Below are 16,560 nucleotides of genomic sequence, written 5' to 3' on the forward strand. Positions count from 1 at the left end.
CACATAGAAAATTACCAGACGCACAAACTTTTGATAAAGACAGCAGAAATCCCAAATGATTAACATGGACACCAACAAAGAAGACGGGGTAATGCAGCCATTTTTGCAACCCTCTGTAAGCATTGGTTGTTCAGCGTTCTGAGACACTCTGATTCTGAACGGGCTGAAGTCATTGCCTCCTTTATGGTGCTGTCAGGACCTTTAAAGTCGTGTCACCTCAGTCCTGTTGTGTCAAGGCAGGAGTAGCCGTTATCAGGTCATGAAGACTACAGCCTGTTAGAAGGAGTAGCCTGTGTGAAATAAAATGAAGATTGCATGTTGTAACCATAGTTTTATGATGACAGGTAGCCTCTAACTTCCTCGCCGTGCTGCTACATGGATGATGAAGGTTAATGGATGCTAAGGTGACTTTTGATGGCTTTATACAGTCTCATATTAAAGACTCACCCTGACCTGATTGGCAGGCAAGAATATTTATTTCAGTGAGCTCCTTCACAGTTTCATAAAGTCTGGGGTCATATAAACTGAAGGTGTGTGAAGCTGTATTACAGGCATGTTGTCTATTGACATTTGTGGGTACATATGCTACATTATAATAAACAATGTGGGCACCTACAGTACCGTAACAAGTCTGGAAAAGCATTAAAAAGTAGAGAAAGTTTAAAAAGTGACTGCTGGTTTCTAGAAAAGTAGGAGTTGTGGATAGTTGTGTGCAATTTTGTATGTGTTTTCCTTACTTTCACAGACATGTCGAGTCACGAAGGTTCCCGCCATCCAGGGCTGCTGGTTGTAACCGGGGCAACAACGATCACAGCTTTCCCCGCATGTGTTGTGTTCACACTCACAGCTGAACTTCTACACACACAGACACAGATTCACAAACAAAACCATGAGTAAAAGTCAATTAAACAGATATAAGTGACAGTGTTTACATAAATGGACGCTGACTTAATTAGAAGGCTTAGCATGGAACAATCTGAATCATCATCATATTGTGATCCCAGTGAAACCACAAGCTGTCAAGTCTCTGGTGGGGGGGAAATATCATTTTAAAAAGTTGGACCTTTTGAAAAGCTTTTCACATCCAGTACAATTGAAATGATCCACTTCATTTTTACCACATGCCAGTTTAAAATGTAGGTTTCCAATCAGCTGTTTGCTAAAAATCTGAGACACATTTGCAACCCACGGCTCTGTATATATAAGAGTCTATTAGTTGAAATGTATTTTTTGAAATATATATTTTTTCCTTTTTTTGTAAAGTGTATGTGGTCTCAGAAATCTAGGTAGGCTTTAATTTGAATTCTAAAATATGTGATTTCAGTCTGAGATTGTAAGACTCTTAACTGTGTGTTCAATGTCACAAACTTCCCTTAATTGTTGTGGTTTTGGGTGGGTGATAAAGTTATCTTCTTTGTGTGACTTTGTGTGAAAAATAGAGGGCAGCACACAAGTAATTATCAATATGCATGGCCTATTGAAAGCCTATCAAACCACACTGTATTCACAGGAGAGCCAAAGGCAATAAAATAACTTAGTTCACTTTCCAGATTGTCAGTGGGTAGCAAATGGGTTCACTACAACTCTCCCAGGAGAGACATATGTTCAAGACTAAACACAGTCGAAGCAGAATGAAGCAGGACATCTGCCAACTCGGAGGTTCAGTAATTCAATTTAGGACTTTCTGTAAATTGGTCGATGTGAAGAGGCTGCCAGATTTAACTGAGAGGAGAGCAGTACAATAGAAGAGTGGGAGCCAAGTTTGGATTGGTTGGCACGAGTGGCTTTGCCCCTTTTATCCGAGACGCAGCGCTACAGCTCCGGCTTCTGGCTTCCTTTGTACTGAGCGTGCAATCTGAACAAATGTTCTGCAGACGATCATCAACAAATCATCTCGCAGGTCTTCACCTCTTCTGCTTCCTGAACGTCTGCCCAGGATTTTACTGCATGGATGGATGAACTTGTATCAAAGGAAAGGAGCTAAGTGTCTTGTGGGCACATAGGGCGAGAGAAAATCTCTGCAAAACTCATATTTTAGCCTGATATATTAAACAAGTACAAACATGGTTTAAATATACAGTATGTGGTTATAAATAAAGATGCACAATCAGTTGGACAAAATACTGCATATCCACGCATTGAGATGATCCCTTCAATTTGAACCCTGAAAAACTATGTTGGTAAGCAGTTATATTTATATATATTTTTTTTTTGCCATTGTTGGGACATGTCTCTATGGTAATAATACTTAGTTGCAGAGACCTTATATATGCTTTTATATTTAATACGGTTGCAGAGGCACATACGCTTGACAGAAAATAAAATGGAAGAATCTTCAATGTAATTTATTATTACTGAAGCACGTTTGAAGATATAAGCAGATCGTAGCTTGTTGTTTACAGTTAAAAATACATTATGGGTTTGCTTTTTTTCAGTGACTTTAAAATACCTCTTTCATATGGCCTATAGAGAAGGGAATAAGAGAGGAGAAGAAACTAGAGCACTGGAAACTGGATCAGTGACATCACTTATTGTCAGTGACATCATCACCGAGGGACCAGACACCAGTGTCACATCTGAGTTAGTCTGCATGGGTCAGCCTCAGGACATGTAAAGGACCCAAGAGTATGTGTGTGTGTGTGTGTGTGTGTGTGTGTGTGTGTGTGTGTGTGTGTGTGGTGAGCTAGAAAGAGAAAGATCAGGTGTCTGGTATCAAACACTCCACCGTTTGAAGTGACATGGGAGACAACGCTTCACTGTGTCACCTGTGTCCCTTGCAGACAGCCAGTTACACACACACACGCACACGCACACACACACACACACACACACACACACACACACACACACACACACACACACACACACACACACACACACACACACACACACACACACACACACACACACACACACACACACACACAGTTTGATACAAGGCGGTAGATAAAAAGCTGGTGCCCGAGGTGGCTCTGTTCCTCAGTATGAAGAAGCTCCATTACCTCGTGGTATTGTTAAGTGGAGTGAGAGAAAGACAGTTAAGTATTTTACCTTAGTATAAGTGTTGAGCGGACAAGCTTTGGCGTGGCCGTAACAGATACACATCCCTCCCACTGAGATGTCCTTAATGGAATAATAGTACTGAAAAGAGACAAGGTGAGAAAAGGAATACCACAGCGTTAATGAGCATCGTAAAAATAGGATATTTTATCTCACTGGGGTGTAGTCTTTAAAAAAGCAAAGCCTGACTGAAGAAATTATGCCGCAATAGTAAAACCACATCTGGTGATTTGTTGAACAGCAGTAATGCTAAATTGCTGAATCACTTTACAATTTGACTTTTATTCATCCACTCACGCTCACAGATGGCAGCGGGCTAACATGTGGCCCGGTGCTGACCATCGGGAACAATTTGGGTTCAGTGTGCAACAATACTTTGACATGTGGATCGACCCACTTTACCTCCAGAGCTGCAGCTGCCCACAGTCTGCACAATGGCCAACTCATCTGACTCAAAAGTTGAACAATGAAACGCCTCAATCGAAAAATAAATGAGATCATTTTGTATTTTTACAGTGGATTTTTATACAATTATATTTCAATGACAGATATTTAAATTACATATTATTGTTAACATGATTATTAAACGTTTTACTCTTGTACAATGAGCTTTGGCAATACTGTGTTTGTGACATGCCAATAAAGCTTCTTTGAGTTGAATGTAATCATAATTTCAAACAAAGAAATATATGAAAAAGTGTTGAGCCTCACCCTTCTCGTCACGATGGCATCGACCTCCTTCGGGTCACGCTGAGTCAGAGTCATGAGGTCGGCGTTCAGCGTTCTGATTCGCTGAAACACCAGCCTGATGTAGCGGGCGGAGGTGAAGTTCAGCAGGGTCGAGGAGGGGTCGTCTGCACTCGGCCGGCCATTGATCAAAGACGCGTGGATCTATAGAGAGAGACAGGCGAGATGTGACAGCAGACTTAAACTGAGCCACTGTGATGAGACACACATTTAAAAGGCGCTTTTCGTTTCTTGCAACTGCAGATATTAGAGAGTAGAAGCAGTGAGAAACGTCTTCAGAGTAGCTAAGAAAGAACAAATACAGAACAGATTGGAGGACGATGAGTTGCAATAACATATCTGTTACAGGATGTGTCGTTTATTTTCAAAAATGTAAAAAAGACTTGTTTGAGCAAAAATAAAAAGTCTAAAATGTGGAGTTGTTTCCAGTATTTGTACCAAGTCAAATGTCATGATATAGTAACTAACGTTTCAAATATAACACCTTTAATTATAGATATACACGTTTCAAAATGGCTGAGTAAAAAAAAAAAAGATTTTGTGCGGTTCTGTTGTGTCAGACTTTTTGCCACAGAGATTCCCAATTCTGATTGTAATGTGTTTGTTAAGACCATCTGGCGATACAGTACGGCCAACAGAGGTGATTGGAACATGAAAAGACAAGATAATGTTGTTAAGAAGCAGAAGAACAGGATGTGTCTTTGCAAAGATTTTAAGCGAAAAACCTGAAGACCCTTGATTGGCTTTTTAGCTTTTCAGCCATATCTAACTGAAACCAAACATCTACTCAGGGAAACATAGAGTGATCTAAACTGAGGCAAAGCATTCAAAGGATACACAATAACAACAATGCAGTCATTTCCAATTCTCCTAGGAAGACAACATTTGTATGTGGCACATCTGCACAACTACAGCAATGTTTGCTCATATTAAATTGAACGAAAGAAATAGACAATTTGAATTCTAACAGTGTCGCTCTAATGTGCTAAATGCAGGAGAATAAATAAGAATCATCTATATTCTGTATCACCAATAATGATCAACAGGCAGTCACATTGCAAGGAGTGTGAGGTCCTGTCTGTCTGTCTGTCTGTCTGTCTGTCTGTCTGTCTGTCTGTCTGTCTGCTCGCCTGTCTGCCTGTCTGTCTGTCTGTCTGTCTGTCTGTCTGTCTGTCTGTCTGTCTGTCTGTCTGTCTGTCTGTCTGTCTGTCTGTCTGTCTGTCTGTCTGTCTGTCTGTCTGTCTGCTCGCCTGTCTGCCTGTCTGTCTGTCTGTCTGTCTGTCTGTCTGTCTGCCTGCTCGCCTGTCTACCTGTCTGTCTGTCCGCCTGTCTGTCTGTCTGTCTGTCTGTCTGTCTGTCTGTCCGCCTGTCTGTCTGTCTGTCTGTCTGTCTGTCCGCCTGTCTGCCTGTCTGTCTGTCTGTCTGTCTCTCTAATATGGCCAAAAGCAACATTTGGGAGCTGCAAAGAAGTCTTATGGAGAGCACCGTGTTCAGTTGTGTGTGTGTGTGTCAAGGGGGAACACTTGATGGGTGCAAGCTGCACACTTGGAAGTAACGAAGGAGATGGTTGTGTGTGTGTGTGTGTGTGTGTGTGTGTGTGTGTGTGTGTGTGTGTGTGTGTGTGTGTGTGTGTGTGATGAGCGATGGGGTGACATTGTGAATGTGTGTGCGATGCTGTGACACATCGCCTACGACTCATTATGGTTTCACTGTGATCAGACGGCTGGGGAGCTGTCAACCACACACACACACGCTATTAAACTTCTACAATAACCAAAGGCTGATGANTCCTGCAGCTCCAAGCGCTGTGACGGACCGGGGAGCGGAGCAAAACACACACTAAGAGTTAGACCTAACACACTTAGCTATTTTATCTACCTCTGGAACCAGCTAAACTAGTTATACATATATTTATTCTTCACTGTCGGGTCACTCATTAATGGATCAGTGAGCTGCATGAGATACAGACAGGCTGTCAGGAGAGAGAGAGCGTTTCCGCTAATTTCTCCCGTGTTATTATCCAAAGTTAACTTGTATGTCAACTTGAATAATGTACTTCATTTGAATGTAATAATTATGTTGGTTGTTGTTTGTGGAAGCTCCAGTGAATGAGCCCCATTAACTGAGTTTTAAACATAACTTTAAATGGAAGATCCCCATAGGCCCCGCCCACTCGATCCGATCGGAGCATCCCTATAATGTAAGTTGCGCTGACAGGTCCACACACTGCTTCCCCGCAGCGAGGCTCCCCCCACCCTCCTGTTGACAGTTCACGAGCGTCGAGCTCTTCGCCCCCCCAATGGTACTTCATATCAAAAAGGTTGCCGACCCCTGGTTTAGGCTGTCAGATACGCTGCACCGTTTTAGATTCAATGAGTGTCTCGGTTGCAAATGCTTCATTAAGTTGCATGTGTCACCCCCTTTACAAGCAACTAATTGAGTACATAGATTGCACCTTGCACTATCGCCACTAACATTTTTGAAAGTGCACCCAGACCTTCGATCGCTTCGCTCTGTCCGCCATGCCTGCGGGAGTCTCACAACAATAATAAGAGCGCTGTTGAGAAAGATGAGGAGTGGCATTTACAGTGGCCAATCAGAGGGGTCACAAACCGGATACATCACACGGGATGAGGGTTCCCAACCAACCAGAATGGTTTAAAGTTAAACTAAGGAAGTAGACGTAACACATACACCGATAGCAGCACCGTTTGTCCAGCGGCTTAACGGTATACTGATACCGTCCAATCAGGTACCGGTATTGACTTAGTACCGGTTCTCGGTACCCATCCCTACTAATGAGTGTACTTCCACCAGTGAGTGAACAAATATTACACACATCTTAAGCCGTGTGTGTGTGTGTGTGTGTGTGTGTGTGTGTGTGTGTGTGTGTGTGTGTGTGTGTGAGAAAAAAGTGACCAAATATGGATAAATGTACTGTATAACTGTGATTTCAACATTTAAAGTGGCAGCTAATAGTAGGATTTTAGTCATTTAGCAGTATTGTGTCTCAAACTTTACCTGAACGTGTGTGAAAATGTTTCAGACCTCTAGATTGAATCTTTAAACTGTCGAAACTAGAAACCATTTCGTTGTTGTCTTTCTGTTTTCTGCCACCTTCAGTCTCTTTATTCTGCTTGTGTGCACGGTATATTAGTGTAATGTAATGATTTGATACGCTCCCACTGCAGTGTGTTTTACTGCAGCCTGTTTTAACACTCGGACGTTAAACTGCCTGTGAGAGCAGAGCACGATGTTGATCTGCCTGAGTCGGGACTATAAAACATTAAAACACTTAGTGATGAATAATTCTCTTAAACACCACTCGGCTGTGTGTTTGTTTAATAACACTGGAGTGCTTTCTGGTACAGTAGCTGGCTTCTTCCTCCCTCTGTTTACAGCTCCGCTATAATCACTGGGAATTATCTTAATAAAACACAATTAGGCTCTTATAAACACACACACACACACCGCTCAATTCTCTCCAACATGAACTCATTATTTAACTACTTTTTTGAGCACTGAAAACTCACGTTAACATTAACCTTTAGAGTCGGTTTTACATCTGAATAAGAAGTTGAACAAGCTGTGATCAGTTACTTTCATATTGTCACACAGTGATATTGACATAAAGGTGAGGGAACACCTGTAGCTCACCTTTGTTCCCTCTTTCTCCACTAGAGGGAGCTAGAGGCCAGATTCCTCTCACATATGCATACAAATGAATTTCTGGCTTAGTTTGAACATGGAAAACATGGATTGTATTGGATATGTTTGCATTTAAGAGATGTGTTTATACCTCTTATCATGTATGTAGAAGATATTACTCTAAATCTGGCTATAATGGTGACTTCAAATGGCCTAAAAATGAGCTCATATGGAGAAAAAACCCTTTGTTTTTTACGATATTATCAAATACTACCATTTTTTTACTATCAATATAGCCATATTTACAATATTTTGAAAGACATTAGTGAGATTTGTAGGTTAAAAGGGAACATGTTGAAGTCCAGAGAGCTCTTAATGATTTGTATATTATATCTAAATACATTTTATAGTCAGCTGGAAGTCGCTCTGGAGTCTCAAAAAGTATGATTTGTTGTGTTTTTCTGTCTGTCTTACGTAGGGCTGCTCTCATATTTCATGCTATTTTTCAGATTTTTTATGAAATACTCGATTTCCAGTACTATTATTTCTTACAATCAGGCACATTGTGTATTGAACAATTGAAAAAAAAGCACTAGAATACATGAGAATACTCCAAAAGTGTTCCCATCTTGAATAGTTCCCGGCCAGAATGAGGCCAGTGTTGCTGGGTTACCGAGGATCAGAGTGTAATGAAGGGACATTACAGACTACTGATAGCATTAACAACTGCTTCTGTAACAGAGGAGAGGGGGAGTAAAGGGGTGATGGGAGGATAAGAGTTGGATCGGGTGAAAGGGAGACAGTCTGGGTTTCTAACTGTCCAGGTTTTCTGCCTCGTTAGCTGATTGTAGCATGCTAACATGTTTAGGAGTTTGTTACTGTCCTTACCATCTGTGGTTAGCATCTGATGCTAATGGGGAATCAAAACACAAATTACACACTCGACCAAATGTTGTGGCGATCCAATTAATAGGGGGAATTATAGTGATGTCTAAAATGTCTAAAATGGTCGGACAGAGAAGCTGGATATATATTAAATTAATATGTTCTGGGAAAATATAATCATATATTTTCAGCCCTAGCTGTAAGAAATACTTTAATACTGTTATAATTAAGTTCTCTTGTCCTTCTATCTTTCTCTGTCTCTCTCTCTTCTTTGTTTTTCCTCTCTTTCACACCCGCAAACCGTTAAGCCAGACAACTCCTCAGTGAGGAATCCAAGACCACCGCTCAATCACTCAACCACGAAACACACACACACACACACACACACACACACACACACACACACACACACACACACACACACTACTACTACTACTATAGTATGTAGTACGATACGTACGTACGTACGTACACACACACACACGACGACACACACACACACGACGACACACACACACACACACACACACACACACACTACACACACACACACACACACACACACACACACACACACACACACACACACACACACACACACACACACACACACACACACACACACACACACACACACACACACACACACACACACACACACACACACACACACACACACACACACACACACACACACACACACACACACAACACACACACACACACACACACACACACACACACACACACACACACACACACACACACACACACACACACACTCAAGAGTATTTTTACAGGTTCATTTGAGGAAATGGCAGAAGGTTGTAGACAGGCTAATGATGGAACTGAGTCAATCTCAATCCTGATTTTTAGACCACACACACACACACACACACACACACACACACACACACACGATGTAGGTCGCCCGTTCCTCTCTTCACAACCCCGTCTCTCACCCCATCCTCGTTCTCTCTGTTTCTTCTCGTGATGTGGGAAGCAGTGTCACATTGCAGCAATTAGAATAGGGAGAGATCTACCAAGTGTGTGTGTGTGTGTGTGTGTGTGTGTGTGTGTGTGTGTGTGTGTGTGTGTGTGTGTGTGTGAGAGAAAGAGAAAGTGAATTTCAGGGTAACCTTAGAGCAGTCATTCAAACCTCCTACAAAGAGTCAATGTTACCTGTATTCTAGCCACGGATGGGATTGTGTGTGTGTGTGTGTGTGTGTGTGTGTGTGTGTGTGTGTGTGTGTGTGTGTGTGTGTGTGTGTGTGTGTGTGTCTTCTTGTGTCTGGTTCTGTCTGTGTGTGTGTAAGAGAGCTCTCAGTGGTAGCTTGTAATATACTGACAGCTTTGGGACAGCTAGGCAGCTCCAGCAGCTAAACATAGATGAACACAGCTAATGCAATGTGAGTGTGTGTGCGTGCTGGTTAGTGTGCGTGCGTACGTGCATGTGTCATATTTTGTGTTTTGATCAGATGTGGCTCAGACAAACGAAATGTTTTGCCCATAAAGCTCGACCCAGCATCATCAAATAATCACCAATAAGCGTCCTTCAATAGATCACACGGCTGGTAAATAATTGTGATCTTGCATCAATTACATTTAATGTCAGTTGGGTACATTTATGGTAAGTTTGTTTCATGAACAGATATTTTTCTTAGCCTCTGATATATCATTTAATTGGCTAAATTCACTTTTTGTTCAAGTGAGTTTTTTTTACCTTCCACACAAAAAACCTTAACTTTGAGTAAAAGAGTGAAACAATGTGACTCATTTAGCCTCAGATGAAATGTTGCCTCTTATCTGTACTTTATTTTTGCATTGATGAATAATTATGTGGTTCTAAAATAAACTGACTCAGATCTATATTGCACTTGTGTTGCAGAGGAGTGTGGCAAATGTCTATAACGGATACAAAAAAGCACTTATCTCGAGGTATGACAAGAGTCTTCTATTCTACATCTCACAAGGGGTCTTAAAAACTCAATACCATACAGTATACATTATTATGAATTTCCAAATAGTTGTTAGGCATTTATTGAACCAATATTATATTACACATTTAAAAGGAAATAGTCATGAGGGGAATGACATATTTGCGGCCAAATGAGCACTTAAAGTGTTTATTTGAATGATAATCCATCCATCTAAACCCTGTGTCCAGTATGGTTGTGATGCCCACTAACAAATGGAGTGTGAAGAATCCATTTTGTGTGAGCGTGATTTGGAAACACAGTGACAGCGGTTTTACTGGGCAGCTGGTGTTTACAGGCCATTCACATGGAAACATGTTAAAATGTCTTTGGCCTGATAAACTGGCATCAAACCCCATTTCCAGTTAGCGCTCCAGCTAATTATAAACAGGATTTGAAGCACAAAAGATAGATCAGAAATTAAGTGGAGGAAGATCAGAATGAGAAACAAAGAGAAAAAAAACTATTGGGGTTTTCAGACAAACAATATACAGACACACAGGTGGATCTGCAGTCAGAGCAACAGACGTGGTATGCAGACTCGTTAACATTTACTGTCACTTCAAGAGAAAATGTGTTAACATCTCGCTGGACTAATAAAGTAGCTTTTGGCCCCGTTCAAAAATATCTGTGAATCATCCAACATCCCTGACTGCCAAGCTGAGTGCAGGCAAGCAAGCTGCAGATATTCACAGGAGCCACACAGTCATCTCATCTCAACATCGCTCTGCTTTTCCACTGAGCTGCCACTAAAAACAATTTGGGGGAGAGATGCTGCAGTGCTTTTGAATGACAGTCTCTTGACAGTTCTGCAGCAAACACATTAGCATAAAGTTCAATTTTTAACCAAATGGCAGGGGAAATAATGTGAGATAATAAAAACAACGGGGAATTCATTGTGTTTTTCACATTGGTTCAAACAGTGGACACGCTGCAGTGCGGACGCAGACGCTGGCCTCTGGATAAAACGGAGAAATGTACTGATGTTTGAACAGCCAATTGCAATCCATTCTCGTTAAGTCTGCCTCTCTGTCTGAACTGCCAAAAAACACAGTTAGACTCACAAAAAAAAAAAACGTGCACAGGAACACGCTCGCTCACAGACTTGGTCGTAATTTAGCCTTAAGCTTTTTAAATGGGCTAAAACACCAGATGCTGCAATCTCTCCCACATTCTTGCTTTGGCCCGACATTCTGTCAAACGTAGACCAACAAAGTTACATTACAGCAGATGTTTCATTTTTCTTCTTTGAGTAATGAATAAAAACAATTTAGTCTGCCGTTTAAAGCTCTCACCAGGTCTTTTTCTCAAATCCCTCTTAATTATATTTGGGAAAAAGTGAGGAAAAAGCAAGATTGTCTTCTAGTTTAAGGTACTTTTCCTGTGGTAATGTACAAAAGGAAATGTTTAGCACACATTAGATGAATATATAATTCACAGATTGTCATAAAGATATCACTATGGTGGGTAAAGCTTAACCGAGTCCTCATAAAGACTGATTTTGAGAACCAGTGGACTCAAACATCCGCCTCATTAAGCTGTTTGTCGACTGCGATAAAGTGAACCGCAATGATTTCAAGTTGAAGAGCTAAGGTGCAAAGCTCCAATATTATGTGATCTTAAAAATGTAAATAAATGCAAACATGAATTTTTCTGTTATTGTTTTTCGTTTGCTCATATCCAACACCCACTACCCACTTCCACCCATCTGTTCTGAAGCTTTCTCAAGCACAATGCTGTTTTTATGAATATTAAAATGAAAATGTTTTTTATGGACTTGAATATAAGGCTCTCTCTGGTTGAGTCATTTTGATCAATGCGTTATATGCTTAAACAGTTACATGTACATAGTGGTCATAAGATAAAATAAATAACAATATGCATGTGTGCCTGAACAAGACTTGAAACAAGATGCATGTAACAAGTGTGTATTCATGCTAGTCATTGTGTGTGTGTGTGTGTGTGTGTGTGTGTGTGTGTGTGTGTGTGTGTGTGTGTGTGTGTGTGTGTGTGTGTGTGTGTGTGTGTGTGTGTGTGTGTGTGTGTGTGTGTGTGTGTGTACAGTATGTTGAGGTATTTAAGAGCCGTGGATAATGTTGGCACTTTGATTGCCATGTTCTCCTCCCGCCGTCAGAGAACAGACGTTGTGCTTCATTTGACGACGTAGAACAAAATGGCCGTCAATCAAACTGACGACTTCATCTCCATGATAACTGCAATTTAACTGAAACCGGTATGAAGGCGACAAATGGTTGTTGCCAAGGAAAGCGAGTTTAACCCCTCATGGTAAAGAAGTCCAAATAATATAACTGGTCATTTCTTGATCGTGATAAATGCTTAAGCTTAGGGAGACTTAAAACTTCACACATTGAAGACGCACAGCCGAAAAACTGTGTTTGATACGGAAAGACTGGAGTTATAACACAGCCCAGTAATTACAAAAATAAAATGTTTTTTTTTTAATTTAAAAGACTGTTTAAACCTGTGAAAGAAACCTACTACAAAAATGAAGAACCTAAGCTCTTGTGAAGTCAAATAAATGATTTTCAACCTCATTCAACATTTCTCTCTCCGCAAAGGACTTTTACTGTGATTGTCAATTGAGATGCAAAATTACAATTCAAGAAATCATCAAAAAATGATAAGGAACATACACAGAGTTCAACAGTCTCTCAAAAACACAGACACTCACACACATGGACCCTCAGCTCCCACTCTCTCATTATTTAGTCTTTCCATCTAGAGAGGTTCAACAATAACAAGAGAGGAAATGAGGGCGGTGATGTCACAGGCGATAACACACACACACACACACACACACACACACACACACACACACACACACACACACACACACACACACACACACACACATCTCACANAGCGATGGGGTGACATTGTGAATGTGTGTGCGATGCTGTGACACATCGCCTACGACTCATTATGGTTTCACTGTGATCAGACGGCTGGGGAGCTGTCAACCACACACACACACACACACACACACACACACACACACACACAGACACCTCTGTCGTTGCAGCTCTTGACATCTCCTAGCTCGCACCCCCTCTAGCGCTCCCCCGCAGGACACAGACACACATGCATCCAGGCATGTGCGACACACACACAAACACACACACACAACACACACACACAAACACACAGCACCCATGTAAATGTGTATAAATATTCAGACAGGCGTCTACAATTAGAGGGCTGTGTGGAAGATGTAGATGCACGATTAGTTTGTTTTCCCTTCATGTGTGTATGTACGCAAGTGTCTGCTTTTGTGTGTTCTTTTTCTCTTCATCAATGTCAGTAATCGTAGGCTTGCCCTTCAGTTCTTACTCGGTGAAATCACTCACAGCTGATCAAAGCAACATAACAACAAACAGTTGTGTGCATATGTGTGGGTTTTCTATCAGTGACTTGAATTACTGTATATAAATATGTGTGTGTACATTTGAAATGTTCCTACATTTTAGACATGCTCTCATCTACTTATTTGTATCCTGCTAAGAACACTATATGAGTGTCTTTATGAAAGCTCATATAAACATTATACCTTCTTTTGTGTCGATTTTATACAGTTGTATCTGGTTTCATGAGTCAAGCTTCTTCTAAGTTCGAGTTCAAATGTTCACCTTATTCTAATTTCCACTCCTGTTGTAACATATCGTCTCGTTCCCAACAGTTACTCACATCCAGTCTGTCTGTTGCCCTCAGCCCTTCCCGACATGACCTGACAGTCACCTGCCTGCACTCCTAATGTAGCCCTCAGTCCTCCTAATCACTCACTTAATATGTACTCTAATTCACAAGATCACTCTTATTCTCAGATTATATTTTCCGCCTCATAGCCATACAGTGCAAGTCTGAGCCCGCCCCTGCCTGCCTTATGACCACTTTTTCGAAATGAAGTACAGGGAAGAGATACATAAAGAAAACCACAGTATGAGATATCAATTACAACTCTCAAAAAAAAAAATGCCTTATGATCTTGGTCTGATTTTTCTACTGCCGGTTCTTTTGTGTTTACTTTGCTTTCTGAAAGACTAAGAAAACAGCTTTGCACTTCACATCAACTTATATTATTTGCATCCAGCTTTTTGGTCCTCATTACAAAAACCTAAAATTCCAAAAGTCTGGATGCAACTGGATCAGACCATTCACATGATAATGAAGAGGTGTAAATGTTTTGCATACAAGCTGAAACTATCTTTACTTTTATATGCATTTAAAGAGGAAAGTGCATCACAAAGATAACATTCTTGCAATACTACAGAAGCTGCACTTTGTCTAGTTGTTCCCATACTAGTTTCTGGTAAATCATGTTAGAGGTCCCATGTCACGGCCATTTCCACTGATCATAATTCCATTGTTGAGGTCTACTAGAATAGATTTATATTGTGCAATTTTCCAAACTCACATTGGTTTCCCATACAGCATCTCTGTAAACTACGTGTATTCACTGAATTTCACTCTCTGCCTTTAACGGCTCGTTGTAGCTCCAGTAGCTCCGCCCCCCCCCTCCCTGTGAGCACAGTGTGCTCTGATTGGTCGGGACGTTGTGAATCGCGCTAAGCTCCGTGGAGGTGTGGTTTCCTTGTTTAGCGATACACAGCGAAACACAGCCAAACTCACCCTGAGCACACACAAAGTCACAGCCGAAGTAAAAACAATAAGTGTGGCTTGATATTGAGTAAGAACAAGGTTGATAAACGCTGTGAGAATGGTCTGCAGAGAGAATTTCGCCGCGATCCCAACTGTCTGTTATCAGCCTGCAGCCAGGGAGGAGAGATCAGCAGAGCTGCCTGCACTGAGTGTGTGTGTGAGGAAGTCCGTGGATTGGTCAATTTGGACCAATCAGCGGGGGCTTAACGTAACGGCTCCGCGGACGTAACGTAACGGCTCCACGGATTGGTCCATTTGGTTCCGGGTACGCATGACATCATGCGTACCCGGAAGAATCAATGGACAGTGACGTATCTCCAACGAGGCGTTTTGGGGAGGTATTTTCTGTGTTAGAGTTTTACTCGCTACAGGGTGTACTTTGAGGGTTTGTGACTCTGCAGACTGTTTACATGCATAAAAACCTTTATAACACAGAAGGGGACGGGTAATAACCAGAAAAGCATGACATGGGACCTTTAAGCCATTTTAACCTCGCCAGTTTGAGATCTAAACCAACCTAAATCATTCTTAAAAAGCAAGACACAGTCTAACTTAATATAGTTCAAGCAGACCATGCACAATGTAACTTATTGTACTCTACACGCCTAGTTAAAATCTCCCCAACCTCATTAAACTTGACCCACTGCTTCCCATCCTGGGTCAACTTAACCCATTGGCACCATTTAAATCAACCTGAATCCAAACAAAACTCAACTACAGATTACTGCGGCAGTGTAACAACTTCTGAAGCTATAAGTGTTACCTCTCCGTTCTCCAGTGGTTGGATCTTTGAATAAAAAGACGTGCAGATAACTTCATCATCTCGGGTGTAGGATGGATTTCCGGTCCGCGGGTTGATGTTGAACCTCGTCAGGCACTCTGTGTCTGTCATGGCGTAGTACTGCCAGGGGTCAAAGGTGACGCCATCTATTGAACGCTCTAAGATCCAGTTACCTGTGGACAAAAATATGATGAAAGAATGATGATGAAAGGCATTAAACGTGTGATATGTAGATGGGAAATTATCAATAACAGAATGATGGAGGTCCAAGATGTGCTGAGGTCAAACTATTTAAAATACATAGAAAATTGACAGAACATTCAATTCTACATATTTATTAATAGCCTGGACCGAAAATGTGATATTCCACCTCCTGAATCGATTCAATGGATATTCATTTTTTTTCCATCCAAGAGACAATCAGACTGCATTTACCAAAGAAAAAGTTCCTGTCCAACTTTGTAAGTTTAGGTAAATGAAGGTTAAACCATTTATTTTTACAACAATATATGAAAACGTATAAATTGCAATAAAAATAGATACTTAAAAGAATGTCTCAAAACTGCGAAAGTAGAAAATGATGATGAAATTCGTATAATCCAAAAATCATCACTTTATGTTTTTGTTTTTCACAATACCTTTGGTCTATTTTATCTGTTAGAAAGGGCCTTTTTCCATTTGTCCAGCACAGTTTCACACATGTTCCTATTAAAACCCCTTAAAGGTCACTTATCGTGCTATTTTTAGGCAATAGCATAGGTCTCAGATATATAAAAATATATAAAA

The 16,560-nt window shown here is 41.0% G+C and overlaps 1 protein-coding gene across 1 annotated transcript in view; it reads right to left on the bottom strand.

Moving 5' to 3' along the window:
- Positions 1-16,560, bottom strand: part of LOC104956332 (laminin subunit alpha-2-like) — a 50,133-nt gene that overhangs the window by 24,744 nt on the left and 8,829 nt on the right. Inside the window, exons 3-6 of the mRNA XM_010783809.1 lie at positions 15,757-15,947; positions 3,772-3,951; positions 3,052-3,141; positions 738-855 (exon numbers count right to left, since the gene is read on the bottom strand). Coding sequence (XP_010782111.1) covers positions 738-855; positions 3,052-3,141; positions 3,772-3,951; positions 15,757-15,947 — 579 coding nt within the window. The remainder of the gene's footprint in view (positions 1-737; positions 856-3,051; positions 3,142-3,771; positions 3,952-15,756; positions 15,948-16,560) is intronic.

The sequence above is a fragment of the Notothenia coriiceps genome, unplaced genomic scaffold (genome assembly GCF_000735185.1).
Source record: "Notothenia coriiceps isolate Sejong01 unplaced genomic scaffold, NC01 NC01_scaffold00025848, whole genome shotgun sequence".
NCBI lineage: Eukaryota > Metazoa > Chordata > Actinopteri > Perciformes > Nototheniidae > Notothenia > Notothenia coriiceps.